Source organism: Eschscholzia californica, unplaced genomic scaffold (assembly GCF_041429995.1).
Source record: "Eschscholzia californica isolate CP2 unplaced genomic scaffold, dmEscCali1.0.p SCAF_2, whole genome shotgun sequence".
In the NCBI taxonomy this organism is placed as follows: domain Eukaryota; kingdom Viridiplantae; phylum Streptophyta; class Magnoliopsida; order Ranunculales; family Papaveraceae; genus Eschscholzia; species Eschscholzia californica.
Genome location: NW_028238309.1, coordinates 33,624,488 through 33,651,422, shown reverse-complemented (window position 1 = coordinate 33,651,422; position 26,935 = coordinate 33,624,488). Strand labels below are relative to the sequence as shown.

Genomic DNA, 26,935 nt, shown 5'->3' with positions numbered 1-26,935 from the left:
TGATGGCACTCATATAAGTGCTCATATTTCGTTGGCAAGACAAGTACCATTTCGAGGACGTAAAGGTATATGTACTCAAAATGTGCTAGCAGTATGCTCATTTGACATGAAGTTTACTTTCGTACTTGCGGGATGGGAAGGTGCCGCTAATGATTGGAAGATTTTTCTTGAGACAATTAATAATCCATCGATGAATTTTCCACATCCACCTGCAGGTATGTAATAATTATGATTTACTATATCGATATGCTATCATACATACTGTTAGACTGAAAAAAAAGGGCATATAATCTTAGGTAAATATTATGTTGTTGACGCCGGATATCCGAACATGAACGGCTATTTGGCTCCATATCGTGGCGTACGATACCATCTTCCTGATTTTCGTCGTAGTGGTCAAGCGAGAACATGGAAAGAAATATTTAATCATCGTCATTCATCATTAAGGAGTGTTATAGAACGATGCTTCGGTGTATTGAAAGCAAGGTTTCCGATCCTTAAATGTATGCCACCGTACCCGTAGGCAACACAAGTATTAATTGTTGTAGCATGCATGACGGTTCATGTAGCGCCCAGACCTTCAAGTCGGAGAATCAGACGAGTCAGAACGCCGAGCGGATCCAGTGGCTTCATTTGGGATTTTGTCTCGAATACTTATTTTGATTGCTTCAGATAGCTCATTGGACAGTTCTCGAAAAATTATGAATTTTGACTAGTCAGGGGAAAACATTGGACATGGTCTGACTATCGTTTCGTATTCGACAATTTTCTTCAGTATCGAATTTTAGCGGGACCATATAGTTTCTTCATGGTTACTTGTGGGGTCAAAAAGAAAGGAAAAGGCTAAATTGGGGGTCAAGAAAATAATTAATGAGGGTTGAATTAGTGGGTTATATATATGGTGGAATTTGTTTATAAAGTGTATATAAATGAAGGACCTGAAATGGATTAATTTACATGGCTACTTTGTTTGGCGACATGTGGCATCCATTGGCTTTAATTTGGAATCAAACTCACTTTCTCCATTCTTTTTTTTTTTGTTGAAAACTCAAACTCACTTTCTCCATTCAACCAGAGAATAGGAAATTGAAGGCGCCCATAGCACTACCCTTAAGAGAACTTGTGAAACTTCCTTTGCTGAACACGTTACCCATTTCACCTCCACGTGCCACCAACCCACCCTGTTTGAAATCCAATTCCATTCTCTTCATTCCTCATTTGCAAACAGAGAGTTAGAAGGAGCAGTGGCTTTAATGTTTGGAAACAGAAGGTTTCGTATTATGTGAACAACTTTGGTCATTTTCTTCGCATTCGGTAGACGGAATTCAATGAAACATCTTCCAGGTAATCCTATTCGAGTCGGTCTACATATCTATCCGTTTAGAATTTTCAATTTCGTCCGTATTTGGTGGTTATTTGGTTGTTATTTCGATAACTGTATGGTTGGGTATAATTTCATTTGGGATCGAAATTTGGAGCTATTTAGACGATTATTATTCAATTTCTTCGAATGATTTGTGTTCAGAAACATGTTTAGGAGATTGTAGACTATTTCGGGGTGTCCAAATATAGACGGGGTGCTGGCGAATTATTTTAGTGCTCGAATTTCATATTTGGATCAGTTTTATAATGAATTGGAATAAAGATAGTTACCCGAACTTTGTCGTATTTAACATAAATGGATAGGTTGAGTTATGGATTCGTAACATTGGTTTCATTTTATGATTTGACGGTTCTAGATTCATAGTATTTGGTTCATTATATTATTTGTCAGCTTATGGGATATCGGAAATGTAAAATAGAGTTTATGGGAAGTTGGTTGGTTGGTTTGTATGAATTTCAGGTATCCGGCAGAATGTTCCTGTGATCTCTATAGTGCCGATAGGACATTCCTAGTATAGTTTCATTCATTTTATGCATTCTTGCTTTGCAAGAGGAGTCTTGACAGTTATGTAGCTGTCAAATGACCATTTTGTCCTTTTATATTCCAGTGCGACTATTGTACAACTATAGGGAGCTCGAGGAGAGGTGGAGCTTAGTCAAAGACATTATTGGAAGCGCAAGGAGAGGTAGGATACTATGAATCTTACTTGGAGCACGGGTATTCCCCATTTCACCATTATATATATTCAGTTATTATATTCTTTTTATATTTATCTAAATCAAATTATGATACGATATGGGATGACGTGAATGTATGGGGTGTGCTCTATGTTATGGATGTTTCTCTATTCAAAACAAATTAGTTTTTCTGAAAGATAATCACACGGAGGCGGAGTCGCTTGATCTGTGTGATCGTTTTGTGTGAATTGTAAACACGTGGTGGCGGAATCGCTTGAGCTGCGTGTATAACATGGAGGCGGAATCGCTTGATCTGTGTTACGTGTATTGATTGTTTGACGCCGGGCATTGGTTGGTCCCTTTGTTTATATTTCTGTTATGGATTAGCCATGAATTCATGTTAAGGGTTACACTCGGTGCGTGTGGTCAGCCGTTTGGTAACGACCATTCTTGTTTACCCGAAATGGGGTCCGAGAGAGATTGGGAGTTGGGGTATTCCGACCCTTGGAGTGATTAGGGGACTGACCAGTGCCATGTTTGTTTATTTATTCTACTAAGCCACTGGTGAGTGTGGTTTGAATTCTGTAATGACTTGTGTTTGATACTTACAATGTTTCACCGAACTGAAAGAGGGTGTTTACCCAAGTTTTCTTAATAAGAAAATACTTAATCCCTGAAAGTTGAAACTTGTAAAAGCTTGGCTTTAAATAGGGTTTACCCTACCTTGAGACACAAGAACGCTCTTCTCCTTCAGTTGATGGGACTTGTTAGGAGGGCTCTGTTCTTGTAGCTTTGGGAGCCTATCAGATCATTTAATATTACTATAGGTTCATGCATATGGTTGAGTATTCTATTCTTCGAATGGTCAATGAGTTACCTTGCGAGGAAGCGTCAGATCTGACCGGAGATAGGACGCGCCTCAAGACGAGATAATTGTATCGCCGTGGGTATATGGCTCTACTAAGCGACGATACTCTTATAGTCGTCTGGGTAAGTCATGACATATTCTAAGCTATCATTGTTTGGGTGAGATTTACTATTCGATGCGTATTGAGATCACAAGCTAGCCCGATGGGCGATGATGACGAAGGGAGAGTTACGGAAGCTCTTATCGGGGTATTAAGTGGATCCATGTGTATGCAGTAGTCAAACGTTCGATAAGGCGCCGCCTGCCTACGCACTAACAAAGGCCGAACGGTTCTTCCTCACCGAATAGTAGGTGACCCCGACTGAGGGCGTATTCAGTTGTGATCTTGGTAAGCTAGAAGAATTATCTTGCTATATTGCTTTGCTTCGTGTGCATATTGATATTTCTGTATGTATATCTGTATATATGTAACACGTATAACTATTAATGTATTAAAATGTTGATGTGTGTGGTGCGGGTAGGATGTCTAGGTATCCTACTGAGCTGACCTTCGGGTTATCTCATTCCTATTTGTTGTTGTTCAGTTGCAGGTATTGGTGACCCGGAGTGACATAGTTTACTTTGACGGCTCACATTATGTAAGATTATAATTTCTATTATATTTTCAACATAATCACAACGTTAATATTATATATGTATCATCTAGAATAGTTAGGATTGTTCTCTCACTCGTTTGCGATTGTACACATGTAGATAGTATGCACATTATCACTTTTTATTTGATGCTATTGTTATTTAGAAGTTTGTGAGATATGTATGAATGTTTGTATGGTTTTTCAGGTTTGATATGTTCAATTTATAGAGGAGACTCTGTCCAAATTCAGTCTCTTCTGTGAACTATTCATAAACATGAATTCAAGTTGTTTTTCTCTTTATGAAAACTTATTTGGGTTACAAATTTTCCGAGCATATTTTCAAAAGGTTTAAACTATATTTGATTTTCCGCTGTGTTTGTTCTTGATTTATAACCCGTGATGAGAGTTTTGGCTTGGGTTTATATTTGAAACTGGTTTGAGTTAGTATTAGACCGAGTTTCTTTTATAAACTGCCGGGCAAACCGTGATTCGGAACACGGGGCGTCACAGGTCACAACTTGGTAATATCATATATACTGTTAGACTGATACATAAGGGCATATAATCTTAGGTAAATATTATGTTGTTGACGCCGGATATCCGAACATGAACGGTTATTTGGCTCCATATCGTGGCGTACGATACCATCTTCTTGATTTTCGTCGTAGTGGTCAAGCGAGAACACGGAAAGAAATATTTAATCATCGTCATTCATCATTGAGGAGTGTTATAGAACGATGCTTCGGTGTATTGAAAGCAAGGTTTCCGATCCTTAAATGTATGCCACCGTATCAATACGCAACAAAATGGCTACAGATTGGTTAACGCAGGAATATGATAATGATGGAACTGAATTTGATTACGATGATGAAAACGAACACGAAGAAAGCTACGAGGAAATACAACCACAAACAATTAATCAACAACAACAAATGCAAATGGACATTATTCGAGATCAAATTGCTGACACTATTGCTCATGTCAACCAGACAAATGATAATGATGATTAAGTTGTTATGTATTCAATCTTAAACTTTAACAACATTTCTTTTTCAGTTTTTTTGAATTTATTAGCATTCTTATAGTACAACTAGTTTAGTAGATTATAAAATTAATAACATATTTATAATTTGGATTTATGTTTCTTATTTAAATAAAATTTGTTATTAGATAAAATTACATTTAGCTTATTTTTACCAAACGTCTCCCTTCAGCTTTTAAAGATTAAAAGCTTCATTTTATTATGTCGTACCAAACGACAAAAACTGCTTATTTTTAACGATTTTTTTACGGGCTAATAGAAAAGCTCTTAAAATAAGCTACAGGTGTTTCCAAATGACGCCTTAAGATCATAAATGCAATGAAGGTCATACCAGATTTCAATTAGACAAAAAAGTTTATGCTGCTGCTACAATCAAACTTTGTAGAAATACTGAATTGCAAAAGGCTTTCGTAATGCAAGAAGACGTAGATGATAAGGTAGTATTTTTAGAAGAATTAGTGAAACAATCGTAGGGTTGAATTTAAGTTTAATATTTATTTAGTTTTTTTTCTTTAAGTTTTGTTCTAATAAGATTCTTACTACATTTAGTGTCATAAACTAATTTTATCTTTTTCACGGTTTATTTTATATGACATTTAGATTTTCATTTTTATTTCAATGAATGTTTGTGTTGCTTATGATTTATATTTTTTTCTTTGTAGATATATTAAATTTGGTCGACATGGTATCAAATGCGGATATAATTCTACATTTCATTAAAGAAGTTGAAATATTTATTTTTTTACATTATTGTTACTTTCACGTTTCAAACCTAACGAAGTTCGTAGCCACAACGTTCGCCAAATTTACGTGTTTCTTCGCTCACTGGCAAAGCATACATACGAAAACTGTTAGATGGTCCATCGATAGTGATGTATCAGTTATTAGGAATGCATAAAAATGCGTTTATTGAGTTGTCTTCTCATTTAAGATATAAAGGGTTTCTTAGTGATAGTAAACATGTAGATGTTGAAGAAAAACTTCCATGTTCTTAATGACAGTTGGTCATAAAGTAACCAATCGCATGCTTAAACATCGTTTTCAACACTCAGGACAAACTATAAGTAAATGTTTTCATGAAGTGTTGAGGGCTATGCAAGAATTCGCAAAGGAAATGATAATTCTACCAAATTTTGAAAAACCAATGCCACCAGTAAGAACACATAGGCGACTTAGAGAAGGGGAATTCAGAGGAGCTATCGGCGCATTTGATGGCACATTAATCCATGGAGTGATTCCTGTTGAGAAAATAATTCCTTTTAGAGGACGAGGTGGCAAAGAGTGTTTTCAAAATGTGATGGCAGTATGAGATTTTGATATGAAGTTCTTAGTTGTGTTAGCTTGATGGGACGGTGTAGGCCATGACTCTAGGATTTTATCTGAGACTGTGCGTGACCCAGCTTTGAAATTTCCACTGCCCCCTCGAGGTAAAATTTGTTCATTATTTACAATAAGATTTCATTTAGAATTTTAATGTTGATTTTATTTTGTATTTGTTGGTGCAGATAAATATTATTTATGTGACCTTGCTTACACGCACACTAAAGGGTTTATAGTTCCTTATCGCAATCAAAGATATTGGTTGTCGAGTTGAAAATCTGGACTTGCTGTTGGTAAAGAAGAAATATTTAACCGCGCGCATGCCCGGTTAAGAATTGTGGTTGAACGACATTGCAGTTGTAAGTGATAAAAAACAAACGGCGTTGCACTATTAAGTGACTAATATTATGAGCTTTTCTATAAGCCCATAAATAAAAGCGCTTTTTAAAAATATGTCTGAGTCGTTTGGTACGCTACATAAAAAGTGTTTTTATATCTTTAAAAGCTAGGTATGACATTTGGTAAAAAAATGTAATCTTCGTATTGTAGTTATCAAACAATATGCTTATATCATTATGTTAATAAAAAATTTATAAACATTAAATACTAAAATAAAATAATAGAATTTTTTTAATTTTCATAAACACATAAAGATCAAAATTTGAACCTAATGCAGTGGTGATAGTGCTCAATGGTGGTGGACGTGTTATGGTGGTGCTCAATGGTGGCAGAGTTATAGTAGTGATGGTGGTTGTAGAATGGAGGGGGTGTTGGTGGTTAGGGGATAAAGTTGCAACGACGGTAGTGAAATGGGGTTGGTGGAGGTGGTATAGTGTGGTGGTGGAGTGGTAGATTTGTGGCGATGGTGGTGAAGTGGTTGTGGTAGTGGTGGAGTTGCACCGAAAGTGAAGCTACGTCGGAGGTTGTGGAGTTCCGGGGGAGATGGCGAAGCGTTCGGTGATGGTGGTTGAGTGGTGACGAAAGTGGCGGAGTGGTTGTAAAAAAATTTGATGGTTGTAGAATAGTTGTGATGGTGGTGGAGTTGCGGCGAAAGTGCTGGAGTGGTGGTGATGGAGTTACGCCGGAGGTGGTATGGAAGTGGTGGAATGGTGGCATAGGTGGTGGGGTGATTGTCAGAGGTGGTGGAGTGATTGTGGTGGCAGAGGTGGTGGGGTGGTGGTGGATATTTATTGATGGTGACAAAAAAAAAAATTTATTTTATTTTCATAGCTAGCTTTTAATAAGCAGCTATAAAAAAGCCACAAAATTGTGGCTTCTGCTTTTTAGAGAAAATAGACTTTTCTAGCTTAAAATAAGCTACAGCTTTTTTGAACTAAACGCGTAAAGTTTTCAATAAGCGCTTAAAATATGCTAAAAGCTGGCTTTTAGCTTTTTTTAAGCGGAACCAAACGAGGCCTAAGTGCTATTACTTCTCAGTGCTAAAAAATCAAACACCCTCCGAACATTACCGTATATTTTATGACATCTCCTAGGATTGCTAATGTTGAAGTTTCAACGTTCTGAGCGAAGAGTTATTTGATGATTTGCAGTTAGACTCTCTCGGAGATGATTTTGTCTCTATCACCACTCCGTTCCACCGTCTCACGCTTCTCTCTCCTTTGCAAACTCACCAATCACCCTCAGTCTCCTTCCTGTGCTCATCTACGACTATCACCCATTCTCCTTTCATCTATATCAACAACACCCACTTCTTCTACCCCTCAAATTCCTCTGTTTTTACGACAATCCACTTTCTCTGCAACTTCATCAGACCTCAAAGAATGGCACAACTGGGCTAAAAACCTAGCTTTCTCTGTTGGTTCCAAGTTTTCAGACATTGATAATGGCCCAGATGTCACTATTTTGTGCAGAGAACTTCAATGGTTCTTAGAAGATGCAATTGAAGATTATTCCGCAACTTGGGTGTCTTCTGAAAGTGAGAAATTAATAAGATTAAGAGTAAATTTGGAAGAACTTTATCTTTTATGGAAGCAAAGGATTGTGGAAAGGAGGCCTTTTCAGTATATAGTGGGATGTGAACATTGGAAGGATTTGATTTTGTCTGTTCAAGAAGGAGTTTTGATTCCAAGACCTGAGACTGAATTAATTGTGGATTTGGTGGAGAAGGTGGTGTTGGAAGATGGGTGTTTTAGGGAGGGTTTATGGGGGGATCTGGGAACTGGAAGTGGGGCACTTGCTATTGCAATTGCCAGGATTTTAGGCACTCAAGGAAGGGTTATTGCTACAGATTTGAGTCCAATTGCAGCTGCTGTATCTGAGTTCAATGTGAAGAGGTATGATTTGCAGGTTAGTATATACCAGTAACTCTTCAATTTTGTTTCTTATTTTCAATGTTTGCTAATTTATGATTTTTTTATCCTCAAAGTTCGCTAGTTAATGATTTCGATTTAAGTAGTAATCTTCTGGCAATGTTATTTAGTTGAAGGTTACTTAGGGTTTTGTTCAAGTATGCTCGGGGCGGACTCAGCCATTAGTAAGCTAAGTTCACTTCACTATAACACAATTATATAGATTGATCCAGGTCTTTTAATTTTGTCTATTGTTCTTAGTTTCAAAAGCAAGTCATGAGTGCATTATGTTAATCTGAAAACATTTAGTTCAAAGTTCAAGATGTTGAAACTTCAGTACTAGTTATATTATTAATCTTTATAGATAAAACATAAAATAGCATGAAACTTAAAAAAGATAATAGGAGTATACTGGTAAGTTATTGTCTTCTTCATTATCATCGTCAACACGATCATCATACGGAGACCTCAGACGCCTATCATCTAGTCTCACGACAAATCATTTGTATATGTACCCTGGATTAATGTCCTTATAAGGACCGTTCTTATAGATTTTAGTAAAAGATGATTGAAGTCGAAACTGAATGAATATAGACTACTTTATCGGCCCTTCTAGAATTCAACCTATTTCCTTTCACATTGTGGATAAATGGATACGCAGTCCAATTTCTTTTTCAGTGTCTGCTGTTTTTACTTACGAAACCAAGTCATGAGAGCATCCTGTTTGTATGAAAAACATAGTCAATTGATTGGCAAATGGTATCGAAGTCTATGATTACCAAAGTGTTTCAGGTCCAACTGTGGAAGGGGAATATTTTCTTCCAGGTCCCTGATTCTGAAGGGAAAGATTCTTGTGTGTGGGGGTCCTTTATCAACTTATAAGTTTGATTAAAAGCGTCACCTCTTGAACTAGGTTTTTGGGTCAAAAGATGCCAAATGCCTCCCAATAAATGGTATTAGAGTCCAGTTTTACTGAAGTCTTTCAGGTAATCAGGTCAAATAGTGAAAGGGAAAGAATTTTTTCCAGGTCCTAGTATGTAAAAGGAGAACTGGTTGAATACTTGAATTCATGCCACATTGGTCGTGAGAGGAAATGTTGATCAGTTTATAAGTGTGAAGAGAGCCTCACTTCTTGAGCTAGCTTTTGGAGTGAGAGAGGCCCAAGATTACTTGGAGATGCAAAAGGCCCAAGACTACCTAACATAAACATGACGTTGGAGAAGTTCATACTCTCACTGTATATTAACCAATATTACCTAAAATGTTGTACGGTCGGGCCGTGGCATGGGTATGTGGTACATTGATTAGAGAGTATCTGCATTAGTAGTAACTAGTTCATGTACTCGTATTCATCATCACTTTCTTTGGTGTTCTAGTTAGGAAAATGAAGAACCACAGGATGTGATTTTTACATAACAATAAAGCTCAATATGAGGAAGTGAGATAAAGAGTGTCACAGAAAAGTAAGACTTTTTTTGTAACTTCATATTCTACACTCTCAAAATCAAATCAAGCTTTGCTTATATCCTATAGTTGATATGAAGGGTTTCTACGCAAATGAATTATTTTTTATGTTTTAAGAAATCCCTTGCTTTACGAGATGATCACAACAATAAATAAATCTCTTAAGGTTACAAATCAAGCATGTTTTAAGAAATCCCTTGCTTTTCGAGGGGTTAAGATGAATTGGTTGATTGATTTCAACTTTTTTTTGCTTTAAGTAATTGAAGAGGTAGGATCGACATATATTTTACAAGTTATGATGGGTAATCCAACAATCTTAACTCCAAAGAGATTGTTGAAAAGGCATACACGTATCTTTTGGTTTCCGTTTGTTGTTCCCATTTAATATCTTAGTTTCGAAATTATAGGAGAAGTATTCAATTGGTTTACAAATACTTGTAAGGGGAAAACAATATTTTGAAACACTTTGTAGACCATTCTCTATCTATAGTTAGGGCTCATTCGAGACTAAATCTTTTAAGAGTAGAGCTTAGTGTTGCATCACATTACATTTTGTTGAAGCGATTTGCCAATTGTTAATAGACACTTGTAAATGTAATTGGGTGGAACATGAAAAGATAAGTTGGAAAGGTGAGGTGATCAACAAATAACAGTACAAATTTTGGTACAAAAACAGTTAGTAATGAGGAGTTTTGGGATAATGCGAAAAATATAGTGAGGTGATCAACTAATAACAGTACAAATTTTGGTACAAAAACAGTTAGTAATGAGGAGTTTTGGGATAATGCGAAAAATATAGTAAGGCATCATCGCATTTTTCTAACCAACTTCTGTGACGGAGAAGATCAATAGATGGATGAAATTTATGAAAGGGTAGATAGTATGCTTGGTGAAATAAGTATACGAAGAATATAAAACATGTACACTAGTACCTACTACCTAGTACCTTCAAATTGAAAATATTGTGTGCGACAAATGGGAAAATCTGAAATATTCTAATTTTTTATTGTCCGATTTGCTTTAATATTACGATATGATGATCCTCGATCTCTTGCTACATCTGCATTGAGGGGCAAAACAAAGTAGAACCTAAATCAAAACAAAGAAATGATGATGGGAGTTACAGAACTTACTGAAAAAGTATCTGGGAGGAAAACAAATCAAGATTGTTACGTGAATGTTATGTAGTTTTCAGCAAAAAAGTTTCTAATGCCACAATGGGTTCCCAAACTAATGATACATCCACAGATTTTATTGATTGGTGGCTAGCGTATAGCTAAGAATCTTCGGAGTTAGAAGATTTGACAATGAAAGTAACATTGTTTTTGTTATGTTTTATAGTTATAGTTCACATAGTGTTAAGATGTCTATCCGTTGCTTGTATTAGATATTGACTCAATCACTCACTAGCTCATAGAGAAATTGGAGAATATATCCATTTATACACCTTGACAATAAAAATAGGTTTGTAGATTTTTACCAGAGTTGAGAGCTTGGATTAAGTTAATTCCACTATTCTTGTCCAATCACCAATAACCGAGGGTTATAAGAAGGATCCTTATAAGAAGTGGACATTTATCTTGAAACACATACATACTCCCTCCGTCCCAAAATGAATGACCTATTTATAAAACCCAACTTTTTAAGTGAACATCATTAATTAGAGTTGTGAACATCATTAATTAGAGTTTGACTTTCAAAATAACATGGTTTTTCCAATTGTACCCTCATTAAATTTAAAGTAATGGGCATTATTGGAAAGAGCGAAAAGTTCTTTTCTTTATTTTTAGAAATGGGACAACCCACAAAGAAAATTAGGTCATTCATTTTGGGACGGGGGGAGTATATGGTTATGTTACGACACTGAAGGATATGCGCTTGAGGTGACCTGAATAAAATTTCAGTTTCGGTGGAAATTTCGGTCAAACCCAAAATGGGAACTTTTCATAGAAATATTTCGGTTAGTCTGGAAATTTTACAAATCTATGGAAATGATAGAAATGCGGTCTAATTGTATTCAAGATTATCAAACCATAATGAAGCATAAAATTGATGTATATAATGGATTAACAAAATCTATTAGTTTGAGGGGTATTAACAATTACACAGTTACGTCCCGGAGTAAATTGAATAACTTCTTGAAAACAACACCCAAAAGATAACATTTTTGCTGATGATAGTTAATAGTTGACAAACTCTGTTAGTTTGAGAAGGTATAGTCGATTACACAATTATATCAGGAGATAAATCGTTGAAAGAGATTTAAAAAACATTAATAATATAACATAAAAATCATGAGATATCTATGAGAAATGAAGAAGAAAATGACGATGAAAAAGATGAAGGAATAGAAATGTTTTTACTTTTAGTTTCTTCAAATTTTTTGCTAGATTTCCATATTGTCGGTGGAAATTGCCATCATGTCGGTAAAAATTTCCAAACTTCCACCAATTTCGGTCGAAATTTCCATCATGTCGGTGGAAACTATGCAGGAATTAGTTGCAAGTGTGATTTCGTGCACCTAATCTAAACTAGGAAACATTTCGCGCGAAATTATGGGAAATTTCATTTCTTGTTGAGGTCTAAAGGAAATCGATCATGTACCATCTAAAAGAGGAAGTATCTTTGACTTCTATTTTCATTCAATTCATGCATCATAGCTTTTAATCTTGGATCCAAGAGTTTGATTTCTTCAAGTCCCCTCCGAATAGTTTCCTATTCCGATGAAAAGGTCGGGGGATTTTTAGCAATTGACGATGGTGATGGTAATAAAGGTAACGTAAATACGTAATCATGATTTTCTGCTTGCCCATTAACATGTTCCAAATCAGTGAGTATTTACTGCTTCCTTCGTGCCATCTATAAATTTCCTTTTCTTGCAGTGGATATAATAGATCTTCTAGTCGCACAACTCCATGGATTAACTTTTACATAATTTAATGGTTTTTTTTCTCTATAAGTTTGTTTGGGTTTTGTGAATACCAACCGCAGAAGGCGATAGCCAGAATTCAAAGTGAATTTATACATTGTTATGTACATATGTTGCAAATGCTCCTTCAATTTCTCTAGCTACTGCTTGATGTTGTTTGCAGGATAAAGTTGAGATAAGGCAAGGATCTTGGTTTGAACCCTTGGCGGATGTTAAAGGTAAATTTGTGGGCCTCGTGAGTAATCCACCATATATACCAGCTAACCAGATGTGTGGCCTTCAAGCTGAAGTTGGTAAACATGAACCAAAACTTGCTCTAGATGGGGGCGAGAAGGGCTTGGATGATCTTCTTCATCTTTGTGAAGGAGCTGCTTCAATGTTGAAGCCTGGTGGATTTTTTGCCTTTGAGGTACCAATTTCATTTTTCTGGAAAACACATTTACTTTTTTTTTTTCGCTCTATACATAAAGGATTACTAAGTTCCTGTTGAAAAAGAATTCCTGAAAGTATAGGAGCCCATTGACAACCGTGTCACAACTCACAAGTTGCAAGATAACACAAATACAAAAACTAAGAGAGTATAGACAGAAGAGTACACAATGTCATAATTTGTTTAGTCAGTTTGCACTTCGGTATTTGAACGATGAAGAAAACTCAGAACACCTCTTCTTGAATTGTAAAATAGCGCTCCCCCTGTGGGATTATTTCACCTCCTCTCCGAACATCCAATGGTGTAAGCCCGATAGTATTCTCTCGATGGTGAACCAGTGGGAGGGTCTCTGGAGGAAGAATCACAGGAAGATAGCTTGGAGTATGGTGCCGGCAGTGATTATATGGAACATATGGAAGGATAGAAATAACAAGATATTTAAAGAAGAAAACCTTTCGACTAAGGTGGATGTGGAGGATGTAAAAGGAACAATTTTCTGGTGGATTGAAAACGTTATAGCCTTTAGGAATGTTTTTTTTCAGGACGTGGTGATGAATTGGGAGGCTTGGATATGTGAGGAATCTGTTCCTATCACATCTCTCCTCCCCTTCTGACTTCTTTTGTACAGTTTTTTCTCTGTTTAATATATTCATTCAAAGTTCAAAAAAAAAAGTTTGCAATTCGGTGTGAACATATGTATATTAAGTTCTCATAGAATGAAGAGGAAGAGAAGAAAAAAAAAATATTAGAGATGCTTTAACATAAACATTGTGTAAGAAAAACCTTCTCCTTCACAGTAAGTGGTTATGACTCCATGAGTTATATGAGTTGAGTACATTACATTTGGTATCAAATTGATAAGTGATGGTAACTGGACATATTTTATCGTGCGGTTGAAGTTGCTTATCATCAATTCTTTATAAACAACCCTTTGTCAGCAGTTGCTTCTGAGGTGTATTGGTACTATAGCGAAACTGAGATGATTTATGAGTTGATTCACACTGAGAATGATGAACTCTCTGTGTAATCATTCCAACTTGATTTTGGAGCAAGGGGACTTAATTGTGAAATTCATTCATTGAGTAGTATGAGTTCATAATTTTTCAAACCAACCATAAATGTGACATGAGATTTTCTTGCTCTTACATATTTGATATCGTTATATTAGTTCATGTAAAGATTTAAGTTGCACTAAAATGCATCTCCTTTTTCCTAATTTTGCAGACAAATGGAGAAAAACAGTCCAAATTTCTTCAAGATTTCATGAGAACCCATCCTGAGAACTTGTTTAGGGATGTCAAAATAGTTGCTGACTTTGCTGGTATTGATCGATTTGTTACTGGATTCTGCTATTGATGATGCAATTTTTACTGTAAGAATATCACAATTTTGTTGAAGAACAAAAAACAATGAAGGAGAAATGGTTCAACTCCATCACCCCATTATTAAGTAATGAAATCAGATCTTGTTTGGCATGTCGGCCTTTAGTCCCTTGCTGGGAGTGCCTGGAAATGTGGAAAGAAATGGAGGTAGGTATTCAAGACTGCAGTATAAAAAAGGCCGTGGTTTCGGTTTTAAAAATAATCTCTTTCATGTTGGTCGCCACAAAGGGTCGTCGGCATATTGTTATTCTGAACGGACCTTCATTAGAAAAAAAAGAACTTCATGTTCTCCTAAATGTTACCGGATACTCTCCTCCCCTTTGCGTATCGTGTATCGTGGTGGAATGTTTAGTCTTAGTTAACCTAAATTTTTTGTAAATTTATATAAACGCTAGTTGTTGGTTAGTTGACTAAATGAATTTTTTTGATTAACTTGTTAAATTATAAATTTTATGGAGAAAGAATGTTTGAAAGTAGGTGTATCTATTATAAATACATCATAAAGAGCGTATATTGTCTAGGAAAATTGTCCAAAACGTACTGCAATCGGAAATGGCGACCAAAGAAGTATACTCCTACCGTATCCGATACCCACATGGTAGCATACTGAGTACTAGTATCATCTGTACCATGTACCAGAGTGATTAGTGCGCCAGGTAATATTGTTATCTTCGCGACACCACCGACCACAACCCTCCCCATCTTTCGCTCTTATTCTCTTTCTGTTTTAGCCAAGTGGAGGACCCAATTTACCAGAAGAACGAATCTTATTTTGGGGGTTTCCTTTAAACCAAATCGGTGGTTCTCCTGTTGAGTCAAATGTTAGTCAGGTTTGACCTAAGTCAAAAAGTGAACACATTGACCGAAATATGTATGTGGCACCCATCGTTGAAGTCATCAAAGAGGTGAATCCAACATAGCCCTGCCACCTGAGCCCTAACATGGGAGGTCGACATAAGTTTCTTCGACGCTTTCTGCTCTGCTCTAGTGTAGAGATAAGCCAAGAAGAGAAACTAGATCAACCCTGGCAAGAGCTCTGCTCCAAGTCTCGTAACAGTAACGGAAGTATGTGGAAACTAGTTCGGCACCTTATGCCCCGTAATTCCTCGAGGCACGGGAAGGTGGATTCGAGATGAGATTTACCTAACCGAGTCTTAATTTGGTCAGAGGCTTAGAATAGATAAGTCGAAGAGCTCAACCAGTCTGAGTTTTTGAAATAACGTGAACAGAGCTAAATGACGTGGAAGGCTAGAACACGCCACTTTCTACACACGAAACTTTAACTATCAGATGATATGTCAGTGTCACAAGATACACACTCAAGGGATATTATTTCCGACACGTGGCTCTAGTCAAGACCGACGCCTTACAATGTTTATCTCAGTCGAGCATCAAGACCGATCAACCAAACCTATATAAGTATATCAGGTATGCTCTCGCGAGGCATCAAATGTTCAATTCCTGACTCGGACTTTGAATTCATTTCTTAAAACTACAAAAACACCATATTGACTTAAGCATCAAAGTGGTTTCGTTAGAGTTTAAGGATAATATAACTGATTTAGTGGAGAGATCCTAACCGACTATAAGAAAAAAGTAGAATGACACAATTACCCTTATATTTTGAGTACATTTACACGAAGAGGATTTTATACCAACTGTCGTATGTTATCTTTATCAAACTCCCAAAATAAACAGACGGTCAGACTTATACTTCTCATAACCGTCTGACCTGTTTTATTATAGTAGATATTTTCTCAACCTATATATTTCTTGTTAACATTATTAAGTAGGTATATATTACTTGAATTATCACCGTCTAAAATATCACTTTTTTTCACAAAACTCTGTATTCCAGCTTTCTAAGATGCAACCACTTTTTATATAGCACTAGGGTATAGCCCGTGCCCGTAGGGCACGAAAATTTCTATATTTATGTTATACAAAATTATCAAATATTTTGGTCTTATATAAATATTGAAGTAATAAAAATATATTTAAAATAATAACCGAGATTATATTGAGTTGTTTGAAGGGAGAAAAAGAGTTAGAGAATTTGTAGGGAGTGGGTAGTTATTCTAACTTTTACACTTTTATCTTTTAAAAACCCGTTAAAAAGAAGGGTCGTGATTTACAAAAAAAAAAATTGGACGACCGAGATTTATAAATCAAAGTTATGACATGACACCAAACCTAGCTAATTTGTTATATAGATATCAAACGACTTAATTGGAATATTAAAAAATTGTGGCTGATAGAAGAAATTCTTAAAATAAGCTATCTGTACACCCAAATGAGACCTAAAAAGGTCACAAGAAACTCTGAGTTCTCACAACTCGCCCCCAAAAGGATCGATCAATATTCATTCTTTTACTGCAAAGAGCACCCTGACTATGTTTAGCGTCAGAGCTGTTTTGGAACCCTTTGCAGGATTTCCCCCCTTTGGTAATAGACGAACAGGAGAGGGAACAGGAGCAAGGAGCAAGGAACAGGAGTAAGGAGAATGGAGCAAGAAGCAGGAGCAAGGAGCCGGAGCAAGGAGCAGGAGCAAGGAGCGAGGAACAAGAGTAAAGAAGCAGAGAGCCAGAGCTGGAAGCAGGAACACTCTGCGGAATCTAACTTAACATAACAGAATATTCAACCATAACGGAGGCTGTCATGCATTAACCCCCTGTTTCATGCTGATATAACGGAAGACCATTTTTTGACATCAACATTTGGCGCTAGAAAGAGGGGATCTCTCCAGCAAAATAGTCAGTTCGGTAACCCGAACTCTCCTCATTTATTTTTCAGAATAACTTTTTCTTTAAGACCCCCAGGTAATCATGCCCTTAGAGGAACGCACTCCTCGCGGATCCCAGGATACGCCCCTAGAAGACAACACCACCGAGTATCCGGCGACGGAACAACTTTCCTCAGAGGAACCGAGGTTTGAGGCCAAGAGACTTGAGGAAGAAAAAGTCCAAAAAGAAGAAGAGGCGGAGAAAACAAAGGACCTCACCGTACCCCTACAGATTGGGGATAAAACCAAGGAAGTAACCTGTATAGGAAGTACCCTAAACGAAATTGAGAAAGAGGAACTAAACTCCTTCTTGAAAGTGCACCGCCACATTTTCGCCTTCGGAACGGACAAGGTCCCTGGAATAGACCCCGACATCATCATTCACAAACTCAACGTTAGGGAAGGAAGCAAGCCCGTGAAACAAAAGAAAAGAAATGTCGCGCCAGACAAGCAGGCTGAAATCGCAAGACAGGTGGAGAAGCTCCTCGCTTAAGGAGTCATACGGGAGGCGCGATACCCAGAATGGTTGGCCAATGTAGTATTGGTGAAAAAGAAGAACAACACGTCGAGGATGTGCATAGACTTCACTAGTCTAAATAAGACCTGCCAAAAGATAGCTTCCCGCTACCATCCATTGACCAGGTAGTGGATTCCACTGCTGGCCATGAACTGCTTAGTTTTATGGATGCCTTTGCAGGATACCATCAGATAGCCATGCACTAGACCGATCAAGAGCATACTGCCTTCCTGACGGATCGGGGGCTATATTGTTACCAACAGATGGCCTTCGGTCCGCAAAAATCTGATACCTAAGCTCAAAATCGTTTTCGGAAGGCTTTTAGCTTATAATATGAAGCTGAACCCCGAAAAGTGTGCGCATTTGGGGTAACATCAGGAAAGTTTCTCGGGTTCATGGTGAGTCATAGAGGAATAGAAGCTAACCCGGCCAAGATCACATCACTGAGAGACTTGCCCAGCCCAAAGAGTAGAAAGGATGTCCAACGACTAAAAGGAAGGTTGGTCTCCCTCTCTCTCCAGATTCCTAAGCAAGATGGGGGATAAGGTCCTCCCTTTTTTTTAAAGTCCTCCGAAACGTGCCAGACTTCGCATGGACAGCCGAAGCAGAACAGGCATTCCAGAGCTTGAAAACACATTTAATGGGATTACGGATTACCTCTACTGGTCAGCCCTACCCCGGAGATGAGCTTATCGTCTATCTTGCAACCTCAGGGGAAGTAGTTTCAGCAATGGTAATCAAGACGGTAGAAGGGGTGATGCATCTGGTGTATTTCGTTAGCAAGGTATTAAGCGGGGCAGAGCTGAATTATCCAACCGTAAAGAAACTAGCCTACGCACTCATCTTAACAGCTAGGAAGCTGCGTCCCTACTTCCAAGCTCACACGATGGTCGTTCAAATCGACCAACCACTTAGGAATGTACTCCAAAAAATGGATCTGTCAAGACGACTAACCAAGTGGGCAGTAGAGCTAAGAGAATTTGATATCAGGTACGTGCCCCGAACTACACTAAAAGGACAGGCGTTAACGGATTTCATAACAGAGTGCTCAGTCTCGGCGATAGACGTAGGGCCGGAGCAGGTCTGGACTTTATTCGTAGATAGGGCATCAAACAAAGCAATGAAGGGGGACGGAGTTGTCTTGATCAGTCCCGAGGAGGGTAGAACTTTCCAAACAACCACATTCAAGTTCGCCGTAACAAATAACGAGGCCGAATATGAGGCACTACTGGCGGGATAGAGACTGGCCTTAAAAGCCAGAGCTACCAATGTTCAAGTATACAACGACTCCCAACTTGTTGTCAATCATACCAACGGGGACTACGAGGTAAAAGAGACCGACATGATGAAGTATGTAAAGAAAGTCAGGAAAATAATCCGACACTTCACAAAGGTCACCATTACCAGGATCCCCCGGCAAGAGAACACCCTGACCGACGCCCTATCCAAGATGACTAAAGGTCAAACTACCATCCCCGGCGTAATATTTACAAACGCAAAAGTTACCAGAAGACGCCAGCGAAGCTAGGAGGGTCCACAGGAACGCCTCAAGATACACCTTGCTTGGAGGGCTCCTATATCGAAAATCCCTAATCCACTCCTTACGACACTGTTTGGCAAAAGACGAACAAGAGTATGTAATGACAAAAATATATAAAGGGGTTACCAAAAACCACGCGGATCCCAGAACACTACACAGGCAGTTAACCTTGGTTGGACACTACTGGCCAGGGATGTTAAGGGATTGCTTAAAGTGCACCAAGTATTGTGAGCCTTGCCAGCAATATGCCAACGACTATCGGCTACATCCCAACGAACTAACACCAATAGTGAGCCCATGTCCCTTCGCACAATGGGGAATCGACCTGGTAGGTCCCTTTCCGGCAGGAATCGGAGGAAAGAAGATGATATTAGTCATAGTGGACTACATTACCAAATGGGTGGAAGCGGCAGCATTGACCAAAACCCGAATAAAGGAGATTATCAACGCACTCTGGAACAACGTGATAACCCGATTGGGGATCCCAAGAATTCTAGTCATGGATAACGGGCCTCAATTCAACAACGAACCAATGAAGAATTTCCTCACAGAATATGGAATCAAGCCGGCCTACGTCAGCCCGACCCATCTAGCTGGAAACGGTGAAGTCGAGGTAACCGACAAAACTCTCGTAAAATACATTAAGACCAAGTGCCACGATAATGGTAACTGGGTCTACGAACTCCCTGGTGTGTTGTGGACATACCGCATCACACCACGGAGAGCCACGGGGGAGACACCCTTCCGAATGGTATACGACATGGACGTTGTGTTACCCGTCAAAATAGGCAAGCCAAGTCTGAGAGTTAAACATTTCGATCCCGAAACCGATGAGCAGCGGATGTTAGAGCACCTGGACTTGATTGACGAAGTCCGAGACCAGGCAGAACTAAGAAACCTAGCCTTTAAAGACACAATAACGAAGCAGCACAGATCTCATATGAGAATAAGGAAGTTCGATGTAGGAGACATGGTGTGGAGAAATTCCAAATTTACACAAAAACCATCGGCGGTCAAGCTTTTTCTCACATGGGAGGACCATATAAGATAGTAAAAGTAGTGGGACCCGGGACGTACAGACTAGCAAACGTGTCAGGGAAAGTCCTCACACACCTCTGGAATGCGAGCATCTCAAGCCAGCCTTTTAGAAGAAAGCTTAGGACTCCTAAAATTTGCCACACAAAGTACAAACTCTTCTGTACGACATCATAGTAAATGGAAGTATTATTATGAGCTAAGACAAGTCTTAAAGGGCGTAAGGAGAAGTCCTAGCTAAACTAGTCGTGCTCAAGCCGACGAAAATAGCCCTGGTAGCGAGAGCAACGACCAGTGGCCTAAGGAGAAGACCTAGTTAAACTAGTCGTGCTCAAGCCGACGAAAATAGCTCTAGTAGCTAAAGCTACCACCAGAGGCCTCAAGGAGAAGCCCTAGCCAAACTAGTTGCGCTCAAGCCAACGGAAAAAGCCTTGATAGCATAAGCAATGGCCAGGGGCCTAAGGAGAAGTCCTAGCCGAAGGATATATTCCCTCGGTCCGAAGGAATGGTATCCTTCTAAGGGATGTCCTTCGATCAAGATGACAATGCGTACGATTTGGTGAATAAGATCATAATGACCTTATTTGGAAGATTATTAGTCAGGTCGAATTAGGGGTCATAATGCTTAGCTAGAAGCCAACTACGATCGTCGGATAACTTCGGTAATCTGCTGCTAACATAGACCGGAACCTATAAGGGTTACACATAAGAGTGATGGTTTGAACGGAGAGATATTGACTAGATATAAAATGGCAAATAAGTGGATTAGATCCATTATTTGAGGCCAACAGGAGTTTGGAAGAGTCCGGACAAGTGTACATAACCCCGGTCTAAAAAGGGAGCCAGGGGGTGCTCAAAAAGGGGTCAGCTATGTGATGGTCGACCTTAGGAAGGGGTTGGCCAGCACATGGCCGGTTAGACCCCTTGTGTAAAAGATATGTCTTGAAGGATATATTTTAGGAATCCTAATTTGGGTCAAATAATTCTCTATGGTCCCTATAAATAGACCTACTTAAGACATAATTATGGACGGAAATCAAGAGACAATTCAAGAGAGCTTTTAGAGAGAACAACCAAAAGAGAGAAAAGGAGTTTTCTCCATTATGTAGTCATGAAGAAGGTGTTCTTCATCTCAACCTTCAAGAGAGTTCTAGCTAACTCGAAGGAGGGAGCTCAAGTCATACACTCGGTGTCTCGAGTAGAGGAACTACAATTGGAGTTCTTTATCTTCCGAATCTCGTCGGAATTTTTTTCGTGGGAAAGCGATTAAAGGTAATCATCTTTCCATATCTAGTTCATTGATTAGTTCATGTATAATTAGATCCTGGGAGTCTAGTGTTAACATTAGATGTTTGAGATTCCGCAATAAACACTAGAAAAGGTGTGTTAGACACATCCGTAACCCTACAGTGGCATCACGAGCCGGTTAGATGAAACTATCTTTGACTAGACGAATATGATTCGAGCTTAATGACTAGAAAACACCATTAATTAAATAAAGATTTGAACATGAAAATCAGGGGGTTTGATGTAGATTCAATAGCCTAATCCACTAAAACTTTAGTTTTTTGAAAAAGGTTTTCGAAAACTAGTTTTAGGGTTTTGAAATTTAGCAAATAAGGGTCAAAACCTACTGTTTTGATGATGAAAATCATCAAAAACAGTGAAAAACAGCAGCTCAACCATGAAGGAACAGTAGAAAAATCAAGGGACAACAAGAAAATATGAGGAAGATGAAGTCTGTCCCGGGCCGGACTGGCCTGGACGCGTCCCAGTCCGTCTCGGACTGGGACTCTGAGATTGTCTCGGACGCATCCCAAACCGACACAGACTGGGATATCCAGACGCGACCTGCGATATCTTCGGACGCATCTCGGATTAGACCGGCACGGCTCGGAACGTGCCGAGCTGGGTCCGGACCTTGGTTCATCCTTGACTGGTCAAAGGTCCATTGACCGAGTTTGACTAGGGTTTGACTAAGGGTTTGACCAAGGATCGACCAGGGTTTGACCAGGAGTTTGACCAAGGATTTGACCAGGGTTTGACCAGGGTCTGTCCAGGGTTTGACTAAGGGTTTGACCAAGGATCGACCCGGGTTTGACCAGGAGTTTGACCAAGGATTTGACCAGGGTTTGACCAGGGTCTGTCTAGGGTTTTACCAAAGTTGACTTGGGTCCATTTTTGAGTTTGACTCGAAGATTTTGGATCTTGACCCGAGTGGAAGTTTTTCAAACTTTTTCTCCGAATTTCAAACTTATTTTTCCGAAATTGACCCGGGCCATCGGATGACCCAAACGGAGTTTTTCCTAGAATCGATTTTGGAAATCATTAAGGAAGAAACATAACATGTTATAAGTTTGTATTTTACGAAAATAGACTTAGAACTCACATTAGACATAGGAATGTCACAATTTCCCACAATTAGCTATACGAGACATAGCGAACCTAGAAACGAATCTAGGATACATACTTTATCTTATATGATTGTCATATTTCTGAATGTATGTATATTTTATGTGATTACGTAGCTTAGTATACCTTTAGTTAGGTAAACGTTTCTTGTTCCTAAGCACAAGTGAAAGTGGCCGAATAATACTTAGAGTATAGGGTCTTAAGTAGCCATTGACGAATCAAATGATGAGATCATGATTCGAGTGGGAGTACTCAATGGTGGTTCAAGGATAAGAATCCGTACGAACCGTAGGCGAATAAGAAATAACCTAAAAGATGAGATCTTTTAGGGGTAATACTAAAAGATGTAAGAAATCTTTATGCAAACCCACATAAACTTTACGTAATAAATCATAATTGGTTATGCCAGAGTTCACAGTAACGAAACTTGATAAATTACGTAAAAAAATCCCAAAACGAATTTTGAGTAAATGCCTACCCAGATTAAGACACCTGTTGTCCCTTGTTCATTGATGGTAGGTCGGCCTTCGCAGAGTGCCATCTTTTACCTCGAGACAATACGGGTAGATCTATAGCAGAGATCTACATGTCTAAATGGTTATTCTCAACAAGTCAGCAAAATAGTTTTGGATTTCGAGGCAAAAGGACAATTTGACACACAAGTGTGAAATTTTTCAACCAAGAATCATAAGAGTATGATCAGTAAGGAGTTACTCACCCAAGACGATGGATTAAGGGCAGTGCCTTAGTACGCTTAATTCCGGAGGAATGGGATCTGGGAATTATATTATTCTTAGGGGACAACAAATATAGAATAACATAGGCATAAAGGAATTATGCCAGGATAACAAGTTTAAATCACTTCGCGTTTCTTACATGTAGTTTAATTATGACAAACAAAGAATCCTTCAACATCCGCTGGCTACTAGAGAAAGAAAAACTGAACGGAGATAACTTCATTGTATGGGAGAGGAATCTGGAACTCGTTCTCAGATCCGAAAACAAGGCAAGCATTCTAGACACACCACTTCCGATAATCACTGAGGATTCGACTGATGAGAAGATAGATTCGGAAAGAAGTCTCTGAAAGAAGGCTGAACCTGTAACATGCCTTATGTTAGCAACCATGGAACCTACTCTTCAGGATAAGTTCATTCACATGGATGCTTACACCATGATTCGACAACTTAGGAATTTGTTCCAAAAGAAGTCGAGGATGGAAATGTATGAGACTTCAAAGGCAATATTGGATATGCGCCTTAAGAAAGGAAAGCCTGTAGGGGCACATGTTTTCAAAATGATTAGTCATTTTGAGAAACTAGCTCGACTTGGAGTCGACCATGGCCGAGATTTTGCCACAGATATTTTCCTGCATTCACTTCATGATGGGTTCAGTCAGTTTAGAATGCACTACAACATGAATGGATGGAATAAATCTCTGGAAGAACTACACGCTATGCTCCAGACAGCCGAAGAGAATATCACAGTGGTGGAACCTAAGAAAGAAATTCTAATGGTTCAAAAGGAAAAGGGATTTAAAAGGAAGGAAAGCAGAGATTCAAGAAAAAGAAGATGGGAAAATGGAAAGGCAAACAAGTTGCCAAAAACAGAAGTGCCTAATATGATTCCAACTGTTTCTACTGCATTAGCATAGGCCATTGGAAGAGAAACTGTCCCAAATTCCTGGAAGATAAAAAGAACAGAAAGGTGGTTTCCGGTCAAGGTAAAATATATGAAAAGTTGATTCAATTAAATACAATTCCACAAAAGGTATTAGATATTTGAAATTGTTCTTTTCATTATGAATTAGACGACAAAGTGGAAGCTGAGTATTTAATGAGTAAGGAGATGAACCTGTCAAAAGCTAAAAGGAGCAATAGTTCCTGCATAAAGCTAGCAAAGGATCATGGACTCCATATGGATAACTCTAAATTTGTTTTAGTTTTCCTTTTTCCTTTTTTCTTTTTCGAACATTGACTCTGTAATGAGATTATGGAGATAAATAAAATATTCAGTATTTTATGATGTTATTAAAAGATGCCTACTCAACTCTTAAAGAATTATACTAAAGAATCCAATTTAGCTATTCTAATCTAGTCGAACAAATTTGAAAGAACATGGATGAAGCTAAAAGTTGAGTGATCTCGTATCCCTCAACGATAGTTAATCATGGTTCAAACAAATGTACTTGACAAGATCTCAAGAGTCAACTCACTAAAAGCTTATGTTAGACATAAGAAAGTGATATGTGACTGGAATATACTAAATACTTGATTTGATGAAGTCTTGGAGACTAAACCTGAATCAAGTAAGGATCAAATCTGACTAAAAGATTATGATAAGATAATAAGTCTAAAAGTCATAAAGTCTTCCGAAAGAAAAGTCTAAATGCACAAAAGCCATACCACTAAGACCTAGAAAGCTATAGTGAATAAAAGGATTCCATACGAATATGGATTTTAAAAGAGTTCTAAAATGATCTTTTATTCCAAGTCTAAAGACCTTTAGACATAGATTCTTCAAGCAAAGAATAACAGGGTTTTTCCACAAATCAACGAAACACAATTAGATTGTTGCTCTCGATGGTGTCCTATTAAAAAGAAAGCGTTCTTTGATAATCGGACAAGTGGGAGGAAATAAAACATTCGAAAGAAGTTCGAATAAAAAGAGCAACAAATAGGAGTAAAGAGTTACTCGCTATAATGGAAGTAAGGAGTTACTTGCCATAACGAGAGTAAGAAATTACTCACGATGAAACCTCTTAAAGAAACAGAGAAGGTATCTCGATAATTGATCAAAACCCCGAGTGAGTCTTAGCGAAGATTCACAGAAATTATAGCAAAACTACTCCGAGTTTAGACTGAGAGTCTAAAGAGATGAGGTCTAAAAGGACTGGGGGCTCTAACATTCGCAAAGAAATTTGATCGGATTCAATTTCTTAGAATGAATAGTCTTGTTAGACAAAAAGGTAAGTGGGAGTGAAACAAGATCGTTTCAAAGTCCTGTATGTGGAGACATACTGGGATTGAGAAAAACAGTTAGAGAACTGACTCGATGGGACAAGAGACGAGGGTAAATTTATTAGGGCATCACAATCTATGTCAATAGATTAAAGTGATGAAGAGACTCATTTCAAAAGAAGTTTTGAAAGAGATCAAAAACTCTTGGAGAAGAGTTTCCACCCATCTCACATGAGATCTGCCAAGCCAAACTCAGAATTTGGAAATCCTGACAAGCGAAAGCTGAACATGAGAGAAATACTTATGTCAGGAAAACATAAGATCGATCATGGAGATGATTGATGTTTACCCGCACATCTAAAATGTACTTAGAGTACAAAAGATGTCGTCACCCATGAAAGTCAGAGAAAGGACCGAAAGTGCTGAGAGCATTCAAAATTATGTCTCTGAAAACAGAAGTTGAAGAAAGTCATAAAAGCAATCTTCCGTAAGTAAAGATAAGAATCTTTTAGGAAGGGCAAACAAATGAAAAGGAGTTTTCATGATGGGAGTCGTTGCTAACTCTACTAGATAAGAAACCAGAATTAGAACTTGGGAAGTGCTGATTTCAGTTCAAGAAACTGACATTATCATAATAGCTTACGAAGGAGTTCTGAAGCTGATAATAATAAGCGAAGTGAAAAACATAAACTAAACTGTCACCTTGGAACGGACATGGAAGATGAACGGATCTAAGGAATTAGGATTAAGGAAGAAAATCCTAAAAAGACTTGTAAAATTGAGAAACGTAAAAGGGTTTATGCGGTGCTCAATATTTACAAACTCTTGTTATCCGAAATAAACTCAGTTTATTTCGTCGTCTAAATCATGGTTTAGAATTTAGATGACAGTCCAAAATAATGGAGTGTTCCAGGTAGGTTTATTGGATACGTGATCTAATGAAAGAAACCCTACTAGGTGAACATGGAAGCACATCATTATAAGAATCCCTAGTCCAGGTCATTGGTTGGACAACAATGACTTAAGAAGACTAGCATGATTGATTGACGAGATAGCGCTGTTTCTTGGGCTATGGGAATAGGAGTATTCAAAGTCAACTTCATGGGTGTATAAGTTGATACACTGGAAACCCGCCAAGTGAGAGTACTTCGAGAGAAGAAGTCATGAGATGTCATAACTCTCATTTAGCAAATCGGAGAGATTCCTCAAAACATGAGTACTCATTCAGTTTGTGTAAGGAATGTCGAAC

General features: G+C 38.2%; 2 protein-coding genes across 3 annotated transcripts; both read left to right on the top strand.

The window, feature by feature from the left end:
• The first annotated feature begins 1,813 nt into the window (after positions 1 to 1,813).
• Positions 1,814 to 14,913, top strand: LOC147557479 (RNA methyltransferase family protein). 2 transcript variants are annotated; one of them, XM_086658325.1, is made up of 7 exons: positions 1,814 to 2,069; positions 3,514 to 3,567; positions 5,269 to 6,033; positions 6,112 to 6,321; positions 7,341 to 8,233; positions 12,792 to 13,037; positions 14,283 to 14,913. In XM_086658325.1, exons 5-7 carry the CDS (start codon positions 7,493 to 7,495, stop codon positions 14,412 to 14,414), a joined length of 1,119 nt encoding a protein of 372 aa, XP_086514451.1. In that variant the 5' UTR covers positions 1,814 to 2,069; positions 3,514 to 3,567; positions 5,269 to 6,033; positions 6,112 to 6,321; positions 7,341 to 7,492; the 3' UTR covers positions 14,415 to 14,913. The 2 variants fall into 2 exon arrangements, with proteins under 2 accessions (XP_086514451.1, XP_086514452.1); XM_086658326.1 differs by lacking the exons at positions 1,814 to 2,069; positions 3,514 to 3,567; positions 5,269 to 6,033; positions 6,112 to 6,321; positions 14,283 to 14,913 and adding an exon at positions 13,314 to 13,880 and having other exon boundaries at positions 7,362 to 8,233.
• Positions 14,914 to 18,379: 3,466 nt separating this feature from the next.
• LOC147557478 (uncharacterized) lies at positions 18,380 to 23,813 on the top strand. The gene is made up of 2 exons (XM_086658870.1): positions 18,380 to 18,729; positions 23,609 to 23,813. The coding sequence occupies exons 1-2, from the start codon at positions 18,380 to 18,382 to the stop codon at positions 23,811 to 23,813; spliced, it is 555 nt and encodes a 184-aa protein (XP_086514996.1).
• Positions 23,814 to 26,935: the final 3,122 nt, after the last annotated feature.

Bases quoted from the DNA above. Each gene is read 5' to 3' on its own strand.
- LOC147557479 (XM_086658325.1), top strand. From the start codon at position 7,493: ATGATTTTGTCTCTATCACCACTCCGTTCCACCGTCTCACGCTTCTCT. The intron at 8,234-12,791 runs GTTAGTATATAC...TGTTGTTTGCAG, and splicing joins TGAAGAGGTATGATTTGCAG to GATAAAGTTGAGATAAGGCA. The intron at 13,038-14,282 runs GTACCAATTTCA...CTAATTTTGCAG, and splicing joins GTGGATTTTTTGCCTTTGAG to ACAAATGGAGAAAAACAGTC.
- LOC147557478 (XM_086658870.1), top strand. From the start codon at position 18,380: ATGGGATTACGGATTACCTCTACTGGTCAGCCCTACCCCGGAGATGAG. The intron at 18,730-23,608 runs GTACGTGCCCCG...TCTTACATGTAG, and splicing joins CTAAGAGAATTTGATATCAG to TTTAATTATGACAAACAAAG.